The following is a 26,333-nucleotide window of genomic DNA, read 5'->3' on the forward strand; positions in this document are numbered from 1 at the left end:
GGCTTTACAACAAAAGTGCTGAAGGTGTTGATTCATGATAGTGTAATGCAGATTCCCTCCGCTACAGTGGCTAAAACCTATTTTTACAACCAGCCGGCTGTAGCTAATCTGAGACCAGGGGAGTGGTATTACCATGATTGCCCAAACAGTTAAAGTAAAGAAGGAGAGGGCTTGTGTGACAAAGTGCAAGTAAAGAAGAGAACTGTAGGGACTATAGTGGGGTCTTGAGGAGGGAATTTTTGAAACATAGGTGAGTGTGGCAACGTTGAATTTCGAAGCAATTTTAGAGAAATTATTGAGATCTGGAAGTAATTTTAATAAAAAGCAAGCTGGAGGGACTAAAATTTATGAATAAGAATTGTGTACATGCAAGCCTTGTTTTATTAGATTTTTTAAAATTTTATAGTGGACTGTAAGAAAGAAACGTAAAACTACTTGGATTTTAAGGCAATTCAAAGTGTAGACCAGAAAAGTTTTGAAAATGACTATCTCAAGATTGGATCTTGTGGTACTTTTAGTCAAATTCCTGTAGTAGCTACATTGAAGGGACCAGCGGCAAAAGGGGACAAGTGCCATTTGAAAATTCAGATGACCACAAGGTAGGCATTAAACAGGTATTTGGGACATAATTGAATTATTGTGATATTTGCTAAAAATTTATTTGAGACTGCCTTGAAATTTTAAATACTGTCATTTCCTTTGTGACAACATTATCCAGTCATTTACAAGTAGCTTTTTGGCCACAACTAGCCCCCTTTTTAGCCCCTGCTCTGCTAGCTAGCATACGTATCACGTTTACTTTCCATCTCAACTGAATTGATTGCAGAAATGCTTCTCATATTGTTCTTCATTTGTAATGCTGTGTTACGGGTGGAGCATAGCTGAAAACAAAGTGTAATGGGTCACCATTTGCCAGCAGAAAACCAGCCACTTTCGACCGTCTACAGCAGAAACAGCCATTCATGGACAAGGAAATAATCTGAGTGTAATGTAAAATACAGTCTAAAGCAGTTATTTATATATAATATGGTAGTCTATAAAACTTATAAACCCTTAGGCCCTTATAGCATGTAATAGCTCCTTCGCTTTGATCGTGTGCTACAGATTCAGACCTTTAATTTGCATGGGTATATAAATTTCATAGACCCAATATTGCACCCATATAACTATTATTTACCCCCATATTACCAGTATTTCTCACACTACCAGATCCGTATTACTCATATTACCTGCATGCATAACCAATATTACCTACATTACCAGTATTATCCATATTACCCGTATTACCTAGTATTACTCATAATTATTACCTACAATACCTATATTACCCATATTACCAGTGTTACTTCCATTACGAATGTTACCAGTATTACCCGCATTATCCATATTACCTACATGGCATATTACCCATATTACCTACGTTACCCACATTACCAGTATTATCCATATTACCTACATGGCATATTACCTACATTACCCATAATACATTACCTACGTTACCCATATGCATATTACCTACATTACCCATATTACCAGTATTACCCATATTACCAGTATTACCCATGTTACCCGTATTACCCATATTACCAGTATTACCCATATTACCAGTATTACCCCGTATTACCCATATTACCAGTATTACCCATGTTACCAGTATTACCCATATTACCAGTATTACCCATATTACCAGTATTACCCGTATTACCCATATTACCCGTATTACCCATATTACCAGTATTACCCATATTACCCGTATTACCCATATTACCCATGTTACCCATATTACCCACATTACCTACAGTACCCATAATACATTATCTACATTACCCATATTACCTACATTACCCATATTACCAGTATTACCCATATTACCCGTATTACCCATATTACCAGTATTACCCATGTTACCCGTATTACCCATATTACCAGTATTACCCATATTACCAGTATTATCCATATTACCAGTATTACCCATGTTACCCGTATTACCCATATTACCAGTATTACCCATATTACCAGTATTACCCCGTATTACCCATATTACCCATGTTACCAGTATTACCCATATTACCCGTATTACCCATATTACCCATGTTACCCGTATTACCCATATTACCCGTATTACCCATATTACCCATGTTACCCGTATTACCCATATTACCCGTATTACCCATATTACCCGCATTACCCATATTACCTATGTTACCCGTATTACCCATATTACCCATATTACCACTATTATCTGTATTACCCATATTACCAGTATTACCCATATTACCAATATAATCCCATTTATGACCACAGGGTATTAGTATTACATCATAATGACATAATATAAGGACATGATACACAAATTACCCGTATTACCCATATTACCCATGTTACCCGTATTACCCATATTACCCGTATTACCTGTATTATCCATATTACCAGTATTACCCATATTACCAATACAATCCCATTTATTACCACAGGGTATTAGTATTACATCATAATGACATAATATAAGGACATGATACACATAGACAGACCCCTTTATTGATAACCAAGACTGTATTGGTGAGTTATGGGGGCAGTGTGTTACAAATTTGTTTTGTTGTGAAGCCATTGAAGATTACATAAGCATGTGATTTTTTAGGGACAAAGAAAATCACATGTATTCTCTGTACCAACAAGTGTGTGGGAGAACATTCTTAAAACAATCCACAGGTATCACTCTATGACCGTAAAAGGAATAAACACTGTGTTCATGTACAGTGTATCACAACCATTGTAAGAGGGATGGTATTATTATCTTAAAACCAAGTGCAAGTCCAAACAGGGGAACCACACCTCCTACTATAATGTATTGCCTTTGGTACAATGTTAGACAGCCCAAGGGCCATTCTAGGCTACTGTAGCTCACCTGGCTTAAAATCATCATAAGGACAAGACCAATGGCACACTTGCTCGTTAACAATGATGGAATTTGTTTATGATTATGTCACGAACTTGAACAACTTTGCATTATAAACAATTCGTGACCCATTGTCCCATAAATGTATTTTTGATGTTTTTTTCATCGTAAATGGGTGGTTTAACATCACGTACATACAATACATACTTGCATGATATTATATGATAGTATTTGTAGTGCAATCATTACAGCATGTACCTATACTACATGTTTGCTGTACAGACCTGATAGAGATGAAGACTAGTGATATAATGGACTTGTTAGATGAAGAGTGTAAACTACCAAAAGGATCACCTGACCACTTCACTGATACTGTACATAGCACTCACAGGGGACACTTTAGATTAACTGTAAGTGTGTGAAGAATATGCTTTGTACTTATGTGCTCACTTCAGTCACTTGCATGTGCAATTCTATATACATACACGCATACTGTACATACAGTGTACAGTACAGTGTACAGTTAAAATGAATAAGGCATTTCATGGTTTCTTTGTAATTGACCCATTTCCCTTGTACCCCCATACAATTTCCCAAGCTATGTAGCACAGCGGTTGCAAATTGTTACGATATACTTTTAATTTTAATTGTGCAGGTTCCTTGTAAGTCCAAGTTGAACTATCATCGAAACTTGAGAGATGATGAAGGTTTCATGATCAGACATTTTGCTGGTGCTGTTTGTTACCAAACTGTAAGTGAACTGATGTATCCATGTATTCATGTGTACACATGAGAAGTGTAGTACGTGTAGAGGAATGACTGTCACTATTATTCTGTAATCAGTTATGACACGTGTCTTTTGTACAGGCTGCATTCTTGGAGAAGAACAACGATGCATTACATGACAGCTTGGGACAACTGATGGTACAAAGTACTGATCCATTTGTTAAGAAGCTGTTCCCTGCTATAGGTATGTTCATGTTGAGCTGAATCCTCAAAAACATTCAATAACTCATGGATGCAATTACACACAATCTTGAAATTTGGCTCATTTGTAGTACTGCTTGACCCGCTAAAAATATTTCGAAATCGTTTTGTTCAAATGTTTGACATAATATTTATGGCCAATCAAAATTTTCGCAATACATTTCCTATGGGGAAGCCATATAAGTTCACTGTCCATTATAGCCCTTTCCCGAACTTGTAATGGAGCCAAACCATACATGTCTGTTGTTGACAACATTGCTGTTACCAATAATAATCTGGTTGGCTGAAATGTTAACTCTGTTGAGAAAAAATCCACTTTTAATTTTTAGCTGTTTTCAGGATTCAGCTCAACATGAACATACTATAGTGGCACCAAGAAGGAAACTAACAGTAAAAAACTGACACTTATTAGTATAGGAAGAAAATTCAAGGTGAGTAGGTTGTAGTGTGGTGTAGTGTGTACGTGGGTACATGCGTGTAATTATGTGTTATCTGTACAAGTGCATATATTGTATTGAAATGCAATTACACATACCGATGTACCTATGTACTTTAGAAACAGTTGAATGAGTTAATGGAGAAGCTGAGACAGACAGTGAGCGTGTTTGTTTGTTTGTTTGTACTACATATCTTGCACATCTCTGAGTGATGATTTTTTAAATCTAAATTCTCTGTGTAACTATTTTGCAACTGCAATTGCATAGAAATTAAGTACTAAATTGTTATGCTGTTATCTACTTATTCTATACAAACTTTTGCACATGAGTACAATTTAAAGTTTAATTCAACTTAAGTACCTTTATTTTGTGGCACGTTTTAGGGATCAAGCTTTATCCGTTGTCTTAAGCCAAACTTGAAGATGGAACCTCATCACTTTATAGGAGGTCAAATTTTGTCACAGCTACAATGTGCTGGTACGTACACCTGTCTGTCTGTCTGTGTTGTACGAAACTTGTTTGTGCATCATCTGAGGTGGCTTTACATAATAAACACTTTCCACTCTATCACAGGCATGGTCTCAGTGCTGGAGCTGATGGAGGGAGGTTTTCTTTCAAGAGCACAATTCAGTGATCTGTATCAAATGTATGTCATACAGTGGTATTACATGTACAGTAAATATGCACACATATGTACATAGATACATTGTTTGTAAAAATAGTATAATAGATATACGTACAAGGCTGTACGAACAAATGAAGTTGATACATGAGTGAACTGCATACATGTGTATGTATACATGCAAGTGCAAAGCTTTGATAGTGACATTTACGTTACTTAATTTTACAGACACACGTGCATATGGTGATTTGTACACTTTGTGTAGGTATCAGAAGTATTTACCAAAGAAACTTGCTCAGTTAGACCCAAGACTGTTTTGCAAAGTACGTACAATATGTCATCGTCACACATGTGTGTACTTGTGATGACATGTCACACTTTAGGCATTATTTAGAGCATTAGGTTTGAGTGAACATGAATACCAATTTGGTATGTCTAAAGTCTTCTTTAGAGCTGGAAAGGTATCATATTGTATGCATACGTAGTATGATGTAATATAATTCAGTATGTATGTATGTACATACATTGTACAAGTAATTCTACTGGCTGCTATACATATACCCATTCATTCGATGTTTCATACAGTATTTCACTTCCCTAGTTTGCAGAGTTTGATCAGATCATGAAGTCTGATCCAGAACATCTTGCCGTTCTAGTACAAAAGGTACAAAGGTGGCTGATATGCATTAGATGGAAGAAGGGAATATTTGGAGTAATAAGTGTTCTCAAGTGTGAGTATTCCAGTGTGTGTTGTGTGGTGTTGTGTGGATGACAGCTACGTACCTCCTCAGTGAATCAGGTCTTGAAGTTGTTGTTTTACTGTTGTTGTTTGTCCCAGGGATTCATATTGTGTGGCTGTTGGTTATTGAGATTTGTGATACAGTATATACGTGTGTTCTCCTTAATTAAAAAATCTGAGGAAGTCACCTTGCACTGTTATTCATACACTTGAACTGTAATCACGTGGACTTGCTTATCAGTATATAAAATGTGTATGTAGATCACAGCCATAAGCAAAGCTGAATAACAGTGCTCCTCTGTTTTGTTACTTATGTATGTGTGTATGATTACGTACATTTTGTTATGTTTTTTGTTTGCTTACAGTGTCTCGTAAGATCAGTTATAGAGTAGAGAATGCAGTTGTAATTCAGAAGAATGTCAGGATGTTCCTGGCTAAACGTAAATATCAACCCCGATACAGAGGGATAGGCACAATCAAAACTCTTAGAGGCAGGATTGAGCAGTTGAACAGCATGGGTATGTACACTTGTTAAAATTATTTATTTATACCTGTACTTAAAATGTTACTTACATAGTCCACCACAAAGAAGTTGCTGCTTTTTTAATGCCAGATAAATCACATTTTTATAACTTTTATCCTTAGTGACTGTGTTGAAAAAGAAAGATCCTTTACAGAAGAATATAGTTAGCATTGAAGGGACTATGGACAGTGCAGTAAAGAAGATCAAAGAGACCATGATATCTGGAAAAGAAATTGAAGCAATATACAATGACATTCTACAATCATGTGAAGGCTTGATGGGGGAGATGAAACAACAACAAGAAAAGGAGAGAAGGGAAGAGGAAGAGGTGTGTCATGTTGCATATAAACATAATTTAAATGTTTTTGGAATACAAATTAATGGACAATGTACATGCTGTATGTAGGCTGAGCATCTACGCAAGCTTAAAGAAGAAGAGGAGAGATTAAGACGTATTCAAGAAGAAATGGAGAGAGAACGTAAAAGGAAAGAAGAGGAAGAGAGAAGAAGGAAACAAGAAGAAGAGGAAAGGCGAATGTTAGTATCTCCTAATAGTATCTGCGTAAAGGATATGTTTTTATTTCTGTTGTTACATGGTGATTAAAATATGTACTTGAACTTGTCTAGGCTTAATTCATTGACATAAAATATTTGCTATACATGTGCACAGTGCACACATGTTACAGTAAGTAGGTATATATATTTTTATTTCTTTAGTAAAGCAGAAATGGAGGAGAGGTGCAGGCGGGAGGAAGAAGAGAGGAAGAGAAGGGAAGAAGAGGAGAGACTGAAAAGAGAGCGTGAAGCAGAGGCAGAAAGGAAACGCCGAGAACAAGAAGAAAAAGACAGGGAGCTACAGGTTACTATAATTCTCTTTTGTAGATTTACATACATATACATACTTCTTGGTTTAGCAAAAAATAGAGGCTGAAGCAGAAGCTGCAAGGTACATTATTATACTCAGTGTGTTTCTTTGTTAAAGATATGTCCTATTTTGTTAGTTGCAAATACAACCCGTTACGTAATTATATGTAAAAAATTGGAGTATTTTGTTTCTGTAGACTTGCAGCTGAAGAACAAGAGAGACGAGATTATGAGTTAGCTATGCGTCTAGCACAAGTAAGCGTTGTGCTCTTTCCCACATATATACGTACATTCATAAATGCCTCTTCTGTCCAAAGGATGAACAACATCCACAGCAAGTAATAGTGGAACATGCTGTGCAGAAGAGTCAGTCAAGGATAGCACGTCGCTCATTAAAACGGTGAACTGTTTATAGTGTCTTCATGACATGTATGTGTACAAAGTATAGTGTAACCATTTCACAGATTTCAAATCCGTTTGCTTTCAAGTGTTTGATCTCCCATGCACACTGTAGGTCAGAAGCTTATGCTGGAAAACAACAACAAACCACTAAAAAACATGACTTGTCAAAATGGAAGTTTCCAGAACTACGTGACACCATCAACACTTCTTGCGGTAAGCTTGCTTGTGTTACTGGTGTTACAATATGATCCATTTATCTTCTTATAAACTGTCACAGATCTTGAATTACTTGAAGCATGTCGTGATGAGTTCCACCGAAGGTTACGAGTCTATCATGCTTGGAAGGCAAAGAACAAAAAGAGAACTGAGTCACCTGATGAAATGCAAAGAGCACCAGCACAAATAGTACAACAAGGTACACTGTTCCCTTACGATGCATACCTATCGGATTGTATACCATATTACTGCCTGGTAATTTATTTCTTTCAAACAACTTGAACCCCACCACTAAATGAGACCAGCGTTTATAAATGAGACCAGTGTTGATGTATTCTGTGGAATCATATCTCCATGTTATACTGTCCCTTGATGCTTTCTTCAGCATATTTTAAAAATTTAAGTTTCAAAGGAAAGCCATAAGATGCTATACACTTTGTTGTTTGTCACATCATTTTCCTCACTACACAGAATTGTTAGAAATTGTGACTGTACTGTGTTCACTCGTGTATTCAAACCCCATCATAATGTTTTCTGTTTTTTGCTTTATCCCCCCCGCCACCCCCTTCCCAGTAGTGATTAAATGGGGCTATGAGATCACAAATTGTATTGCTGTTGACTATGACTGTATTTTGTTTAAATTTTAACAGCCGAACAAAATCAAGCAAAACCACTACCCACACCACCAAAACGTATCTCCAGTCTTATCAAGGATGATGATACGCCACAAAGATTCTTCCGTGTGGCTTTCACAAGACCTGGTCAACAACGGTCACTAGATCAACGCAAAGGGTGGTGGTATGCTCACTTTGATGGTCAATACATTGCCAGACAGTTGGAACTATATCCTGATAAACAGCCACTCTTCTTACTTGCTGGGAAAGATGATCTTGAAATGTGTGAACTAACATTGGAAGAGACTGGACTTGCTCGTAAGCAAGGTGCAGAGATTCTAGAGCACGAGTTTGAGTTGGAGTGGACAAAACATGGTGGTGTACCATACATCCGTCCTTTTACCAAAGCTGGTCGTTAATAAAATGTAATATCTGAGAGCAACTGTAGTTTAAACTTTAGGTTGTCAATTTACTGACTGACTAGATAAATTTTAAAATATGCAATTTGCAATTGAGTTTATTTATTTATAGGAATGCAGCAATGTGTGTTTATTATGTACAGTATAACATATTATGACTATTTAACCTTATTATTCAACATACAGTGAACCCTCAGTTATCTGAACCCCTTTGTTGTAAAAGTGTTGAGATAAGTGGATAACAGAAGCCGACACATTTGTATACAGAGCTGTGTTGAAATACTCTAATAGAACATACACCTGTACTCAAAATATTGTAATAGAGCAGTCATTTCCAGTTTTGGATAAATGAGGGTATGGATAAACAAGATTCGGGTCTAATGTACTGTATATCACAGTTAAGAAGTGTTATATATGTGCACACATACCAGTTACTAGTAATTTCATTTGTCCGTACTGCTACTACATAGAATGACGTATAAAACCAAATCCAGGGACATAGGGAGAAAATTTGAAGTTTTGAGCAGAAGCCCTAACATGCTGTTTAGTTTGGCAGCAAATAGGTAGCAGCGTGCATTTAGGCACAGTACAATAATTTATTGTACCATAAAGCCAGGAGCCCATAAGTGCCACACTATATTCAGACTCAGGGAAGGATCCACAGAAGGGGTCCTTATATTGCTAGCTATACACTCTTCAATGCACTTGTTTTTATATTAAGTGGTATTGTTACTTGAAAAGTATGTTTAATAGTTATTGTGGTTTCAGGAAATGACCAGGATTATTCGAAGGGATTACAACAGCAGCACTTGAGCTGAAGGATTATACATATAAAATTGTGACCGAATATGTAAAAACCCAATACTATAATTATAATTCTAACATTCATTAGCTTAAATATGCATACAGTGCATACATGGTAAGCTCTTAACTAGGCCTGAGTCAAATAAAAAATTTATACCCAAAATTTTGCCCGAACTTTAATGCTTTCAGGAACTAAATTTTCACCTAGTATATAAATTATGTTCTTCGGTATTCCCATTATGCTCCTATATAGGTTAGCAATAAAATTATTTCTTACACAACATGTTTATAATTACTGAGCAGTCAGCCCTGCTGGTGTGCTACCCAATCATATGCAATTTACAATAATAATGAGTGTAGTCTAGTTCTAAAAGTGTCAGTGTCTTCAACTTCAATGAGGTCTGTCGGTAGCGTATTCCAATCATTTATTGTTTTTGAGAAGTAACTATATATTTAGGTAAGATGTAGTAGGTTGGATGTAAATAAATGTAGTGGATGGTACTGTCTTGTTGGTGCATATTGTTGGTAAATAGTACGGAGGAATTGTAAGTGACAATAATATTGGTGGTAGAATACCTTGTGCAATGTTTGTAATCCAGATAGTTTACAATGAGTGTGGAGAGTTGGCCATGACAATTGGTCTAACATTGAAGTAACTAAATTAAATAATGTGCCATAGTCATCAAGACCCACTGAGCAGCTCTTCATTGTACTTTCTTTAGATCCAGTATGGTGAGGGTCCCAGATATCTGATGCATAATAGTTTTAGTTGTGAAGTGGTTTGACCATTGTTAAATCTGCTTGACTTGTTTTGAGCATTTGCTTATTACATTTCAGAAAATTAAGTGTTCTAGATACTTTGATGACTGTACTAGAAATGTATTGACCACGACAGTGATTTATGGAGTATATATGATTCCCAACTCCCAAGTATGTTGATCAGATATATTCAGAGTGTGATTTCTAAGTATGTATTATGTGACTGGATTTGACAGAACCAAGGCTTCCACACACATCCAAATTTATGACTTTGAAGAACCATAACTCAGTGTGGGAGTATGCTATCAGTTTCAAATTTGGACCTGTTATTACATAATGCAATGAAAGCATTGTGTGAAAATTGTAGCTCAATAGCACACTGAGTGGTCAATGTCAAGTTACTAGTAATTAAAGTCGAAAAACTGGATGTGTGTGGAAGCCTGGTTTTGTCAAATCCAGTCACATATAGTCATGGGTAAGTGGTGTTGATGATCATGTGCAACGTATAAAGGTACATTTACTAACGTTGAACTTGAGTTGCCAGGTATCTGCCCCTTCTTGAAGCTTGATGGTGTCCTCTACACTATTATTAACTGTAAAGCAGACAATCATCATCAGCAAATAAACGAAGTGGTGAGTAGATACCTGTAATAATATCATTTATTATAGTAGAAACATCGATCAGTGGTTAGAGTACTGTGCCTGGCCTGGCAGAACTGGTACGGGGCTTGAGGATTCACTATCTAGCACAACACACTGGGAGCGATGGGTAAATCAGGTTTGGATCCAATTGTAAGCACTGTGAAAAAAGAGGAATATAAGATGGTATATCTAATGGCTTAAACTATACAAATAATCTCAGTATAGTCTTGCATTATACTAACTATCTTATACTTTAGTATAAACCCCATCTTATATTATGGGAAACAGATTATACTTTAGTTTACTACACATTCTTTGTATGGCTTTGTTTACTTAACTAAATGTGACAACTTTTAGCTTCACCATCAGATCTCATTATTGTCTCATTTTTAGCTTTACCATCTCATGTGACTTAAGATTTTTTTTACTGTACCAAACAAAGTCATGATGATTTTACAATAAGTAGCTACACTTCTGTTAATCACTGTAGCTAGCTAACTAGCTTCAGTTTGTTGTGATAATTTCATACGCACACATTTTCATATGGCAAAGCATATAATACCAGAAAAATTAATTATTCAATCTAAGAGTCATACAAATCTAGATTTTCTTGCACAGTTAGCACACCTGCAAAAGTTCGTAGTAATGCCTGTTAAAATTGAAGGGTCAGTGGTGTGCGCATGCGTATTAGATGCAATTAAGTCGCCATCTTTGTCGCTATTGTTGTATCAGAGGTTGTAAATGTGCGGCGGAGTGATATGACGGTGTATCTCGCGGAGAGAGTGTGCGCGATCGGCGCCATCGTCCAATGAGCCACGATGATAGTTATGGACCACAACTGTACATCCCGCGGCTGGCTGTAGCCAGTGGTGAAGTGGCGCGGCCAAGTGGACAATTCCTTCGATGGCAGCAATCAAAAACAGCTCTAGATGAGTAAGTATTAGACTAAAATGATAGCTTGTACGATAGGTTTAGCCGTGTTAAATTGTTTATTGTGTATTGCATGACAATGGCCTGCAAATGATTCGGCTTTGGTGTTGCCATGTACGTATTACATGTTTTATATCCTGTTATCTCAGCTTATGGCGGATGACGAGTGGACACAGTTCATCAGCCATCAGTGGTAAGAGTATGCATGGTCTGCTGTTATGATTTTGTATATTATCTCTTCAGAGGTACAGTTTCTTGTCGAACCTCTTAGTTCTACAGGCTGTCAGTGTACAACATCTGCAGTGTTAGTTTCCTTCAATGGCAGCTGCTTCCATTAAAGAATCTGTTAGCGACCATATGTGGACAGTTTTGCTCTTTTTTCACGGAGTTGTTCAATGTCATCTTCTAATTACTTACAGCTGTAAGTGCATTAAGCCTGATTGTGTTTTTATTCATTTTCTTTTCAATAGGGTAGGAATTACAGACTTGGTCTCAGTTCTAGGAGATTCTTCTTATTGCTAACATCTATAAGTAAGTATACTGAGAGTGTCCAGTATACAATTTATATTTACCTTCATTTAGGTTTGTGGAAACTGGTCTCATTTCTTCATATATACTATTTATCAACCGCTGACGGCTGCTACCTCATCTGGCACTGTAAATGAGTTGAGTTCTTTCAAGAACCTGTTCCATCTTGTTTGTCCTTATTTCACTGACCATGCTCGTATTGCTAACAAAAGTAAGTTCACTGAGAGTATGCAAATTATATTATATTTAGTCTGTTTCAGTTGTACTTAGTGATTACAAGATTCTTGGACTTGGTTATCAGTGTATCAGATGCTTCTTGTGAGCTTACGTACACATTAGCCCAACAAAGTCACATACTAAGTGGCTGTTTTATGTCTGGTTAGACTCACTGATAACACCTGTAAGTACACCAAACAATCCAGAATATGAATTATGTTTGCCTCCATTTAGGGTTGTGAGACCTGGTCTTATCAGACTTGTCTTAGTTGTACATGGATTGTCGGTCTCAGACTTGGTCTCAGTTTTAAAAGATTGCTACAAACTGTAAGTACAATGATTGTTCAGTATACGCATTATATTTACCATCTTTAATAGAGTTGTGGGACCTAGCCGCCATTCTACATGGTAATACTAGGTTTCCAGACAAGGTCTCGGTTTTATGAGATTCTTATTGTTACAAACTGTAAGTCCAACGATTGTCCAGAATACACATTATATTTACCATCTTTGTATTAGAGCTGTGGGACAGTTCTACCAGACAACTAACAGATTGTCACAGAGTTCTACATAGTGATGATAATACAGGTAATTTGTAATGGAACTTGTGAATTGTATTTACTGTCTTACCTGCTGCAGTTGGATAAAGACTGATAAATGACGAAATTGATTTGATACTGTCATGGCCAAGGAGACATTGATTTACTAGCCTATTGTGGTTTTAACATATTTACAGAATTAAATTCATTACAAATATAATTATAGAAATTATTTAATTAAAGTAGCCACAGATTATAGGAAAGTAAAAAAGTACAGTAGTATAGTAGCCAATATATGGTTGAAATAGGCTTAGTATAGTCTGATAATACACCACACTATACTAGTGATTTAATCTCTAATATATGACTGTCTTAAATGTATTCAATAAGCTTGTTATAGTAAAGTCCTAATCTATTAATATATGCTGTACTATTTCATTCCAATACTAACATAATAAGACTGTTATAGACCTTATTATTCTGAGCTTTTTTCACAGTGAAGTACTGCCATTAATTCCATGATATCTTAGTTTGACGTCGACATTAGTAGCTGTTGGTGGGGCAGTGTATCAAAAGCTTTGGAGGAATCTAGTAGGGTGATGTCTATTTGTTTTTGATCTAAAGCAAAGGATATGTCTTTAGTCAGAGCGATAAGTTGGGTAACTTGGGTTACACATGAAAGGTTAGTTCTAAAGTCATGTAGATTTTCAATTAATATATGTATATATGTTGTTCTGATTTAGGTGCATGGTTCATGATGGAATAATAGAAAATGTCCTTAGTACAGATGGAGGTTAATGATAGGGACCCGTCGATTTCGCCAGCAAAGTTTTTGGCATAATGGTTGGGTAAAAGCAATGAGCAAAATGCTGGCATAATAGGTGCAATTTTTGTGAAGTGGACATAAAAATTGCACAAAAGATCGAGATACTCTAATAGAACAGTCAGGAACGCTAAAATATCGACAATGCATAGCTAATTGTTACAGGAACAACAAGTGACAATCGAGGTACCCTAATAAAACAGTCACACATGTTAAGCAATATTAGCTGGCTTCTTGTTTTACATGTTAGAAGTAATTTCTGATCGAGATACTCTAATAGAACAGTCACTTTAAGGCGAAACTGTAACTTTGCACTTGGAAATATTCAATTAACAAAGATCAGTGCTGAGCAAAATCTATAATTCTTGAGCAAAATATGGAGCATAATAGGTGAAAAATAAAAGAATTGCTGGAAAGAAAAATAGGTAGAAAAAAAAGCAAAATAGACTGGTCCCTAGTTAATGATATGGAACCATAGTTAGTAACATCATTGCATCTACCCCTTTTATATACAGGACATAATATTCACTTTTAGCCAGTCATTTGGTAACAAATTTGTTGTCAAAGATTACATGTAATGTGGTTATTATTTCATCTGCACAGTGTTTTGAATTTCAATCAGTGAATGCTCTATTAGAATATTTCACGGCAAAGTGACTGTTCTATTAGAGAGTATCAATCTAGAAGCCGCTGACTGCTCTATTAGGGAGTAGCAATCTATTTTCATGTAATTAAACTCAAATATATCCACCTATTATGCAATCATAATGCTGGAAAAACACTCCAATCTATTATGCTGGCATATTAGACCTATTATGTTGACGCAGGCCAACTCTTAACATGCTCATCTGGCTTTCCTGATGCTGTATTATATGATTGTTCTATTACATAATACAAGTAAATGAATGTATTTTGCAATACATGCACTTTATACGTTGTAGATGGTAATTATAAACAGCTTACGGTTGTTAATTTAATAATATAGCATTACTATACCTACTGGCACAATATGCTAGCCAGTTGAATTGATAGCATACACTGCTTGAAGTATCTTAGTTTACTACAGTGGTATATCCCCAGTATATGGAACAGTTAATTGTTTGTTATTTTAGTAGTTTTCAGTAAACCCGCATTCACTGATGTTTTACTGAGAGTTTAAAACTTAGTAAAATAATTATGTTCCATATACTTAAGTTTACTGACACTTTACTATCAGTATAACTACAGTAAGGCATCTTAACAAATTAGTAAACTAAGAACCTTCAAGCAGTGATAGTGTAGGAAGTTTATATAGTTGTGCTTACGTTAATGTGTCGATCAATTAGACAATAAGATTCCATTGACACTAAATTATAGGTTTGTCGATGCTGAAGAGCAGTAATACCGCAAGATATATTTGGTGACTTAATTAGGTGTTTGTGTAAGCTATTCACCAGTGTTTCTATAGTAATTATCTGTATGTGATGTTTACCCCTTACCACTGCAGCTACAGCACAATAGTAAATGTGACTGGGCCTGCAAAAATAGGGCATACGGGCACACAAAATTTGCCTACTTTTTCACAATTTCATGACTCATAACTTATCATGGTATTATGCTATTTTAGCCCTTATTAAACATTTTATTGGCTATATGCAAGTTACAGAATGCAAATGCTACATTTCAATACTAAGACATGTCTGATAGTGTGGCGGGATGTAGTTTGTGCCCACATGCCCTATTTTCACAGGCCCGGTCACAACTATGGTTATGATCTATGTGTAAACCGATGAATACATACATCTGAAAAGTATTAGTGCACAATGTTCTTTCTACTGTGTGCATACATATGTCAGTCCCAATGTATGTAACCTTTTTATTTGGTACACACCACACAGGTTAGTTCTTTACTACAAGGAATGAAGTGACCACAATGTGCTTCAACTGTGTAGAAAAGATATCCACCAGTACTACTTCCACTGCCTGGTATTTATTCAAGAGTTCTGTCTATACAAGTAAATTGTGTAGCTGCTTTGTGATCATGATATCCAGCCATGAGATAACCGTAGTACTCAGTATTCCATCCTGGAGGACACTTGTAATGAGAAGGTATCATCATCTTGCTGGTGCGGCCACTAGCTTGACACATTGCACAAGGTACATTACGATCATGACTGTGGTCTAGTGGAGTATGATGTGTCTCATATTCCGCTCCACATAGCTTCACCCAATTTTGATAACCTGGCTGGGATTTGAGGTACTGTGGGTCATGTGGTAAACACAATGGATTGACTGCTGCTCCTTGATGAGTATATTATGCTGACCCAGCTACAACTCCAGAGTAGATGGTATCTGCTCCATAGGGACTAGTAGAATTACCCCATCTAACATAGGTGACTACACCAGCTGGTGGGAAAGCACAATTTTCATTGCTAGTAGCTGAAGCTATCGCATTTTGTTCGGTAGATTTCTCAACAACTTAATTTGTGCCTCTAGCGTTTGATCTAACCATGATCTTTGACTCTAGTTGTTGTATCTTAGCTAGTAGGTAGGAGACTAGTGGATCTTCTCTGGTGACCTCCACAGCATTGGTGAGGATCAATGTGGCAAACAACAGAAGAGCATGTACCTCAATCTTCATAATGTCAACCTATTAATGTATTACAAACAAATTAATGTGTGGAGCATACATACATTCATTGTATACACGTTTGAACATTCAATTTAATTGTGACCAAGGGGAATGCAAGGGCAGTTTTAGGGGGATTTCTGGGGTTTCCAGAAATCCCCTCTGAAGGTAGTGTGCACTCCCATGATTCATGTGGGTGCCAAGAGTTATACATACTGTATTATATTAGGACTTTTTCTACTGGGGAAACTTCATACTTTTGCGTTTGATCACCATTACGGTGTTCAACAGCATGTAGTGACCTTTTCTTTTGGTTTTCGATCTACAGCTAGGCTGACGTTGCTTTGAGTGGAACCTGAAACCCCTCTGAAAACTTCTATCGTAGATCCGCCCCTGGGAATGTGAACAACTAGCTGTGGACACTGCATATGGATTTTTGTAATTTACAAAGTTTATGTTATAAATCCCATAGGAAATTTCCTCACATCTTTTCAAGCACAAAATACCCTTAATTAGTGAGTTAGCATTAATAACAGAAAGCCACTAGTACTTTAAGTTGGCTGTGCAAAAGAAATTCCAGATCCAGTACTCACCTATCTGGCAACGAAATCAGCATACTGTAGATTTGATGTTAACGATTCTCTGAGTCCCTTCATTTACTGATGGGGTGCAAAGAAATGTGAAACAAGGCTTATAGGGAATGTTTGTAATTTTGCCTTGTTGGGAAGCTCTTCATTGAAGATTTCGGCTAAAGAATATGTACACCAAATCAGTGTTGTTTCACAGACTCTGTGGTAACAACCTGGCAGATCAGAGTATAAATTAATTAAAATTCTTTCAGCTGCACCTGACTGTATTATTAAAGTATATGAATTGCTCTATTGGAGTACAGTCAAACCTTTCTAATCCGACGCTCTCAATGGGAGCCATAAATTTTGCTGGATTAAGGAGGTTGTTGGATTATCAAGTCACCTCCATTGTACACTATCTAGAATTATGTCAGATTATGCAGTAAATCACAAGTAAAACGGATCATAATTTTATGATGTTTTAGTTATGAATTAATTTTAGAATTTGACAGCTTTTTTTATTATTGTCAACCAATTAAATGCTTTGGTTGCTTAAAAATTATTTTCTGTGATTGTTTTTAATGCTGATTTTATTCTCTGTTGGATTACAAAGGTAAAAAACAATGTATTTCTAAGTCTAGGGAATCAAATTTTGTGTCGAATTATGGAGTACGGAGGTGTCAGATTACAGAGGTTGTTTTCTACACAGAAGTGACATTTTGGTCGGATTACAGAGGATTCTGGTTCATACAGGAGTCGGATTAGAGAGGTTCGACTGTATCTCACTCAATGTTAACAAGTATAGAGTTTGCTTCCTCTGAAATATACTGGGAGAGTTCCATTTACCCTACAGGCTCTTAGCAGTCTCAATAATAAACTTGTGTTGCTGCTATATTGCTGAATGTTGTGGCCTTGTGGGATATTGTCAACAAGGTACAGAATTTCTCACTTATCTGTTATGTGAGATGTGGTAAGCCAAATATGGTAACTTTATTTAGTAATGGTACATTCCCAGGGACTTTGTATCCATGAAGTTTCCTTATGAAGGATTAGTGAGATGAGTGTCTAACAATATCAGTGCTTATTTCTACTGTAGTTACATTCAGTAAATGGTATGACTTATCTTAGTAAGATGCCACATGTACACTTGTACAAATGTGAGTGTGTACCAATATCAAACAGAAATTATTTTGTAAAATAATTTCAGTTATCAAATTTGCCAGAAGTCTTTTGTTTTGCACTGTGCAGAGCAGACACAAACACATATACACCATGTGTATGTCTTTCTTACTATTATGTACCTACAGGTGCTGCTCACTGTACTGTACATACAAATGTGTATACACCACATGACTGTGTTTATATTGTATGTACACAAAGTACAGTAATGTACATATGTATCTACAGGTATATATTGTGTGTATATACTAGCTGGGTGTGTGAATATAATAATACGTAGCAGGTCAGCATGCGTAACAATAGATGTAAACATATAAGCAATTTTTTTATACGTACATATGTGTATACACATGCTACTTAGCGTACACATTTGTACTTTTTCTTACAGTATGTAACACATAAACCTTGCTATTGTAGACAAATATAGAAAAGCCTTTGTTCTTTGTAAATACTAAATACAGCACAATATGACAACAATACACTTTGTTCAACAACTGCAATGCTACATAGGTGTTGGTTCTTTTATAGTGGAGAACTCCTGCATGCATGTTTGATATTATCAAAACACAATGGCATCATAACATGTAAGCTAGTTTGTGCCAGCCTCACATGCTAACATTTATGATTGCATTGTAATGTGTGACTTCTTCATGTACAAACATGTATTATTATTAGGTACATGCTATGTTGCATTTAATTTAATGCATCATAATCATTATGCATGTACACATAATGTACATGACTTTTTTACTAAACCTATATACTAAGTATATACATCCATTGTATATATCACCTGATATGTAGTGTACATACTAAGCAATTGCCTTAACTATCATTACTACAGCAATGCAGCTGTACATGTGTCATAGCTTGTAGAGATGTCCATCATCAAAATTATGTACTGTATGTTTTACAAGCTACTGCCATTATGTTCACTCCTCCATATTGTGTGTTAGGAGGATAAATAGTCATGGTACTTACAGTAAAAGAAATTGCATAACTTAGATATGGTATTATTAGTGTGTCCATTAACTTAGCAGTGTACACATGACATATTGTATACTTTTATGTACTAGGCTTGTGGGAATTATGTTCAAAAATTTCATCATTATTCTATTCCAAATTTCTTCAAAAAAGCTAGCTAACACTATGCTTTTATTATTCCAAAATGTACTCATTATTCTCTAAATTATTCTATTTTTATAATCAAATTGTACAGCAAGACTTTGAACTGTTAAATCTTGCTTTTTGTCAGAAAAACTATTTAGTGACTAGTACAATGAGTAATGAACTATTCCGCACTGATCGTTCTATTAAATTAAGTGACTGATCTATTAGAATATCGATCCTGATTTATTTTTGTATCTATTAGACTCTAAAACTGCATCAAAACGCTGGGATAATTTTCAATTATTTTACCCCATCATTATTCCCAAGCATAATTCCTGCATCCCTACTTACAGTACAAGTATTTGTTGTTATGCAGACACAATCAAGCATATGGACCAGCACTGTTTTACTCTACCCCACATATATGTCAGCATGTGTATATTCATACACATATTCAGATCATGATTCTTATGCTGTCATCATGGCTTGCTGTATTTTTTTCAAAGTCTAACTTGTCAATGATTTACATACAAGAAAGAAAACAACAAGAACAAGAACAAAGAGACAGGAAGCTACATGTTACTATTAATTCTCTTTTGTAGATTTGCATACATATAAATGCATGCTTCTTGATTTAGCAAAAGACGGAGGCTGAAGCAGAAGCTGCAAGGTACATTATTATACTCAGTGTTTCTTTGTTAAAGATATGTCCTATTTTATCAGTTGCAAATACAGCCCTGTACATATACTGATATTCCTGTACTTATGCGCATGCTTGTAGTTTTTGATTTCTAATATATTTCAGCATCAGCGTGTTCATTATTTAAATCCCTTGGCACTATCAAAAGGACACAACAACAGCATAGCTGATAATTTACCCTCAAGTAAATGAAAAACATTAACAAAAACATACATACATAAAATTGTTCATCATTTGATGACAAGGTGCAGTGGTTGATGAAAATCTCTGTGGATTGCTCTTCAAGAATATTGTCAGGTAAGTTGTTCCATTCTCCTGGGAAAGGAACTTTTCTGATACATAACAGTGGAGCTGACAGAGATGATAAACTGATGTTGATGAAGCTGTCTGGTAGGATACTGTGTTGGTAAGAAATATGATGGACTAGGTGGTTGTGTGGAGGGGCGAGCTGATGAACAATTTTGTGGAATTGGCTTGTCACGAAAAATTTGGATCCCCACATTTTGGTTCCCCTGGTCCAAATAATATCGAAATATTTGGACCCCCCAGAACAAAATGTTTGATATATATGAACCCCCCTCTGAAACATTTTATCCCCTACAAAATTTATTTTAACACCATTTGCACGTATTCAAAGGGGTCCAGATATTTCAGCTGAAATAATCGATCCCCCTATCTATATTGTTCCATAGATGATCACCCGGTATTCTTTCCCTACGTATACGTAGTGTATGCATATATTCCACCAGCTCAAGGGATTGGGGAACAAATATTTAAGGGGGATCAAATATTTCATATTTGTTTTCCCATGGCCAGTAAGTTTAGCTACACAAGGGAAGATCAAATTCAATTCAACTGAAAGCTTTGTTACACCCTCATAGCTAATAAGTTTACACAAGGGGAGATCAAATATTTATTTGTTCCCCCACAGTCAATAAGCTTACATAACAGGGGGATAAAATATTTAAAGTGAAATATTTGTCCCCCACTAGTAGGGTCAAAAACTGTGATTTCATGACCAACCTCTGGCTAACAAAGTTTGATGGTTTAATATTGGTACTGGTATTTAAGCAAAATAAGCTCCCATGCCACTTTTTAAAGTCCGGGGAAAGTTCAGTAGAGCCAAAAGTCTAAAATGGCTACTAGCTGGCATGGGCAATAATAAAGATAAAAATTCAAATAAAGGTCTTTTTAGACTAATTTGGGGTATAGGAATCCATTTCGGATGTTATTTTTGTGATTAGATGTTCCTACAACCAAGAAATTTAAGTTTGGTAGCTACCGGAACAAACAACTAGCTAGCTGTTTACAGTGATTAAGCCTTGTTCTTTCAGCTCCACAGTCTGTAGTACCTTTCTTGACAGTGCACAACCCCCTTGTCAGAATTAGCTGACTAAAACTAATTGACTGTCAATTCTTTGCAATGAAAAGCAATTAATGGCTGATACCAAAAAATTGTCAACAACATTGGTCGAATTCAAGCTGCTCAGGTGAATAGAAAGCAACTCTCTCAATAGCATGAGGAATATACTTTAGCACATGTGCGCAGAGATGGGTAAGCTGTACAAGATCTAACATTATGCTTCAACATTGATTTCCATTTGATCCAGTATCACCTGCTCTAAGAACCTTACATTTAGCTATTCCAGCTACACCTGAGCTCATTTGAGACTTCAAGAAGGCCAAGCGAGATGTGGAGACCCAGCCAATAAAAATTTTCATGGATGAGCGCATCTATTCTAAAGAAAAATCTATCCGTGATTGCATGAAACATAATTCGCATCTCACCTTAAAGTTTGCAGGAATTCCATCAAGAAAAGTATCTGAAAAGACACTAAAAGTAAAACAAGGAGAAATGGATAGCAGGACACTAGAATTCGTGTTGATGTTAGTGGTCTACTGTCTCTACCTGAGCTCATGAAACATCGTATATCTGAAGAATACCTAACACTGTTTAATCCCAATGGTATTTTCAGAAAGACTCAAAAGAACAAACCTCTGCAGAAGTTAGCATTACAGCCCCTTGATGTCAACTACTACACAGCATTAGTGGGCATGATGTAGTGCCTAGTATCACATACGGGTCAAGAGTGATGGGTCTCCATACACTTGGGGTGACTACACCAACAAAATGGGGTCTGTGATCCTGACACAGCATGTCAGTGTTACCACCATCATCTGCATCAATGATCCCCATGACTATGCTGAGTCCATCAAAGATGCATGAGCGTGACTTGTGCATTCAGGGTCAAGGTCCCATACCCATTGTATATTCACTGTTGCTAAACTGCCTACAAAATTTTACTATAAAGTGTATTATGTAGTAGAGTTCCAGAGGTTTCAGTGTTCTAGAGGTTCCAGGGTTCCAGAGGTTCAAGGGTTCCAGGGTTCTAGTGGTTCCAGGGTTCCAGTAGTTCCGGGGTGCCAGAGGTTCCAGGGTTCTAGATGTTCCAGAGGTTCCAGAGATTCCAGGGTTCTAGAGGTTCCAGATTTCCAGTAGTTCTAGTGGTTCCAGGGTTCCAGAGGTTCCAGGGTTATAGTGGCTCCAGGGTTCCACAGGTTCCAGGGTTCTAGGGTTCTAGAGGTTCCACAGTTCAGGGTTCCAGAGGTTCCATGGTTCTAGAGGTTCCAGGGTTCCAGAGGTTCCAAAGGTTCCAGGGTTCTAGGGTTCTAGAGGTTCCATGGTTCTAGAGGTTCCAGGGTTCCAGAAGTTCCAGGGTTCTGGTGGTTCCAGGAATCCTAACGTTCCAGAAGTTCTAGGGTTCCAGAGCTTCCAAGGTTCTAGTGGTTCCAAGGTTCCAGAGGTTTCACGGTCAAGTACCCTTCTATTGGCCAAATCAATTAAGTGCTATGCCCAATGTTTGGATATTGCCACGTGACTATTGAAAGCAACATGATCAATAGAAACTAGCCTGTGACCTTCTTCATTCAGTAAAACAATGGACCATCTTTTTCCCCAAGTTCATAATCTATGCTTTGGCTCACTTTTTACAAAAATAAAAACCACTATCGATCCTGTGAAGTGTCGCTGTATTAAAGCAGAGGAGATCATACAGTTTCATCAAAGAAATTGAATGATTTCTGAGAATGTTTGGAATGCATTAAGTATATACAAGTTATATCCCTCCTACAAGGGGTAGTCACTGTCAATAGTCCTGTAGAACCATCTGCGACCGGGATCAAAATCAAATCAAGTGATCAAGAGGTAAAATGGCACTGAATCAAGTGATCAAGATGTCCTAGAAAGAAATGACTGATCTAGCTCGTGAACAAAACAAGAATTTATAGAAATATGTGCTAAATTATCAAGCAATCAAGGCTGTTTTTAAGGCAAAATCAAGTGATCAAGGCATATTTTTGTCAATCAAAAACTTTGACCCTGGTCACAGATGGTTCTACAGGACTATTGGTAGTGACTATCCCTTACTGCTAGGAGGGATATAACTTATATATACTACCTCCATTTCTTGTTAATGCATTCCTGAGCACTGATAGCAGTGCTCATCTACCACTTATACACCTTCTCTTCCCTTTGAAGTGAGGTGTGAAAGTGGTATATATATATCATGGGCACGAGTACTTTGCCTGATATATACGCATAAGCTTGAGGGCTGCAGGCCCAAGGGTGAGTGCGTATATACAGGCAAAACACGATTGCCTGTGGTATAACTAATATGTGATCGGATTTGCGAAAAGGAGTCTTCCACACACATCCAATTCTAAGAACTTGAAAGACCATAACCTAGGTTGTGAAAAACATACAAAGCTGAAACTTTCTTCATCCATTAACCGATGTTGATACGTATCACTACCTAAATTTCAAACCAATAGCATATACAGATGTGAAGTTATGAGTGACCAAAGTTAGTACATTAGATGTGTGTGGAAGACCCCTTTTCGCAAATCCAGTCACATAATATGTTCTATTTTATCATGCAGACTCGCCTAATTGGCAAACATTTTAGTTGGTATATACCCTTATCTTGTATGTGACCGGATTTGACAAAACCAGGATTCCACACACATCCAATTCTTCGATTTTAATCACTTGTAACTTGATCACTCAGTATGCTATTGACCTACAAGTTTCACAACATTCTTTTATTGCATTATGTAATAACAGGTAAAAATTTGAAAGTGATAGCGTACTCCTACATTGAGTTATGGTCCTTCAAAGTCACACATTTGGATGTGTGTGGAAGCCTGATTTTGTCAAATCCGGTCACATATAGAGAACCAAGGAAGCTGTGATTGTGAGATGAATTTTGCCAAACAAACTGTGATTGTGCGATTCAATTTTAATACATCACACAGAAGTTTGATTTTACTTTTGCTAATATAGCAATTTAAGAGACTAGTGTTAATTGTGTTACTTTAATTACCACATTTACAAAAGCAAACAACAACCACTATTGATGTATTAAAATTGAATCCCACAATCACAGCTTGTTTGATAAAATTCAATCCCACAATCACAGCTTGCTTTTTTCCCTATATATGAGAAGAGAGATAAGTATAACATCAAAGAAATCTAAAGATTTCTGGATATAGTGTGCTCTCCTAATAGGTGTACAATGTCTCAAGTTAACAAGATATACGCACTGCTACAGTGCATATATCTCATTAAGCCAGTGCATATATCTCGTTAAGGAAATGTTTAACAAGATATGTACCACTCTGCGTGGGCAGTTCAAAGGCACCGCCAGTGCCATAATTTGTATATTGCACTGCTGCAGACCGCAGCGAGTGCATTATAACTTATAACGCACTGGTTGTGGTTTTGTAGACCACAACGAGTGCATTATAAGTTATAATGCACCGACCGCAGTGCAATATACAGATATTGCACTGGCTGCGGTTTTGTGCAGCATAGCACAAGTGCCGGTGGCGAAGACCACTACGACACCTCACCTAATAGGTGGAAAGACACTTCACAGATCACTCGAATTCTTTTATAGCCCGACATGTAAAGGTCGATTGTGGGCCATAACGTCACCAATACGTATAATGTTTACAAGCAGCCAATGGCGATCGAAAAAGCCAACGCGGGTGGCCACAACTCTAGTCTACATATATATTAACGTACTTATACACCTTACTAGTCTGGTGCCATCTTAGCCCAGATTAAACTGTAGTCCACTTCGACAATGACTCAATAAAACAAATATATTCTAAATAATACTAACCTTTACGTTCGATTGTGGGAACCAGTTTTGTCATGCCACCAGATTCGAGTTTAGCCAGTGTCAATAGTAAGAATTAGACTAGTATCGTGTAGTAGTTAGGTTTAGTTTACTTAAACCGTCTATTTAGCTGCTTTTTTTCGCTCGAGAGAATCACTATGGTGATTAGTCTGGTGCTTAGTCTATATGGTACACTGGCATGCTGAGCATTACATGATGAGAGTCGAACAGCGAATGCAGGTTAGTGATATAACCCATAGCGTACTAGCTTTAAATATCTCAGGTGGCTGCAGTACTGCAGGGGAACATCATCGCAACGTATGGCTTGGTTACCCACAATCGATGTTAGAAACCTGGCCTTTATAAGTGTTACAGCTGTCTTGTGAGACTCTTCCCACCTATTAGGTGAGTGGTACATAACAGTTATACAACGTGCACTCGTGCTCTGCCTGTATAAACGCACTTGCCTTCGGGCTTGACGGCCCTCAGGCTCGTGCGTTTATATCAGGCAGAGCACTCGTGGCCGTTGTATAACTATATAATATGCACTGGCACAAGTGCGTATATCTCATTACACACTGCCTTAATGAGATAAAGCTACAGTGCGTATTTCTCGTTAAGGCAGTGCATATATCTCGTTAATTCGAGACATTGCACACCTAATAGGAGTGAACACTATATCCAGAAATCATTAGATTTCTTTGATGTTATACTCTCTTATATAGAGAATCAAGCAAGCTGCGATTGAATTTTGCCAAACAAGCTGTGATTGTGGGATTCAATTTTAAAAATACATCAACTGTAGTTTGTTTTTTGTACTTTTATAAATGTATTATGATTGTTATTATGATTAAAGTACCTGGTAAAGGCAGAGATACCAGAAGGCCTTATAGATGTTTACATTAACTGCACGAAGTATATTTGAAAAGTAGGAAATGTAGTAATTAAAGAAACATAATTAACACTAGTCTTTAAGATTACTACAGTATATAAGCAAAAGTAAAATCAAACTACTGTTTGATGC

The 26,333-nt window shown here is 36.7% G+C and overlaps 1 protein-coding gene and 1 long non-coding RNA gene across 2 annotated transcripts; both read left to right on the forward strand.

Moving 5' to 3' along the window:
- Positions 1-2,540: 2,540 nt before the first annotated feature.
- LOC136258131 (unconventional myosin-VI-like) lies at positions 2,541-8,898 on the forward strand. The gene is made up of 21 exons (XM_066051435.1): positions 2,541-2,559; positions 3,179-3,306; positions 3,552-3,647; positions 3,764-3,861; positions 4,248-4,314; positions 4,440-4,478; positions 4,704-4,797; positions 4,894-4,966; positions 5,208-5,265; positions 5,326-5,403; positions 5,544-5,673; positions 6,047-6,199; positions 6,327-6,532; positions 6,611-6,741; positions 6,922-7,063; positions 7,119-7,150; positions 7,266-7,323; positions 7,386-7,468; positions 7,583-7,683; positions 7,748-7,885; positions 8,337-8,898. The coding sequence occupies exons 2-21, from the start codon at positions 3,190-3,192 to the stop codon at positions 8,717-8,719; spliced, it is 2,277 nt and encodes a 758-aa protein (XP_065907507.1). The 5' UTR covers positions 2,541-2,559; positions 3,179-3,189; the 3' UTR covers positions 8,720-8,898.
- A 2,760-nt stretch (positions 8,899-11,658) lies between these two features.
- Positions 11,659-13,357, forward strand: LOC136258281 (uncharacterized). Its single transcript, XR_010702725.1, has 10 exons — positions 11,659-11,857; positions 12,004-12,047; positions 12,098-12,275; positions 12,325-12,385; positions 12,437-12,593; positions 12,643-12,782; positions 12,833-12,925; positions 12,977-13,064; positions 13,118-13,186; positions 13,238-13,357. It is a non-coding gene; the product is annotated as an uncharacterized lncRNA (long non-coding RNA).
- Positions 13,358-26,333: the final 12,976 nt, after the last annotated feature.

Source organism: Dysidea avara, chromosome 6 (assembly GCF_963678975.1).
Source record: "Dysidea avara chromosome 6, odDysAvar1.4, whole genome shotgun sequence".
In the NCBI taxonomy this organism is placed as follows: domain Eukaryota; kingdom Metazoa; phylum Porifera; class Demospongiae; order Dictyoceratida; family Dysideidae; genus Dysidea; species Dysidea avara.

Excerpts from the sequence above, each read along its gene's own strand:
- LOC136258131 (XM_066051435.1), top strand. The coding sequence starts at position 3,190 with ATGAAGACTAGTGATATAATGGACTTGTTAGATGAAGAGTGTAAACTA. Across the intron at positions 5,674-6,046 it reads AGTAATAAGTGTTCTCAAGT|TGTCTCGTAAGATCAGTTAT; the intron begins GTGAGTATTCCA and ends GTTTGCTTACAG. Across the intron at positions 7,324-7,385 it reads TAGCTATGCGTCTAGCACAA|GATGAACAACATCCACAGCA; the intron begins GTAAGCGTTGTG and ends TTCTGTCCAAAG.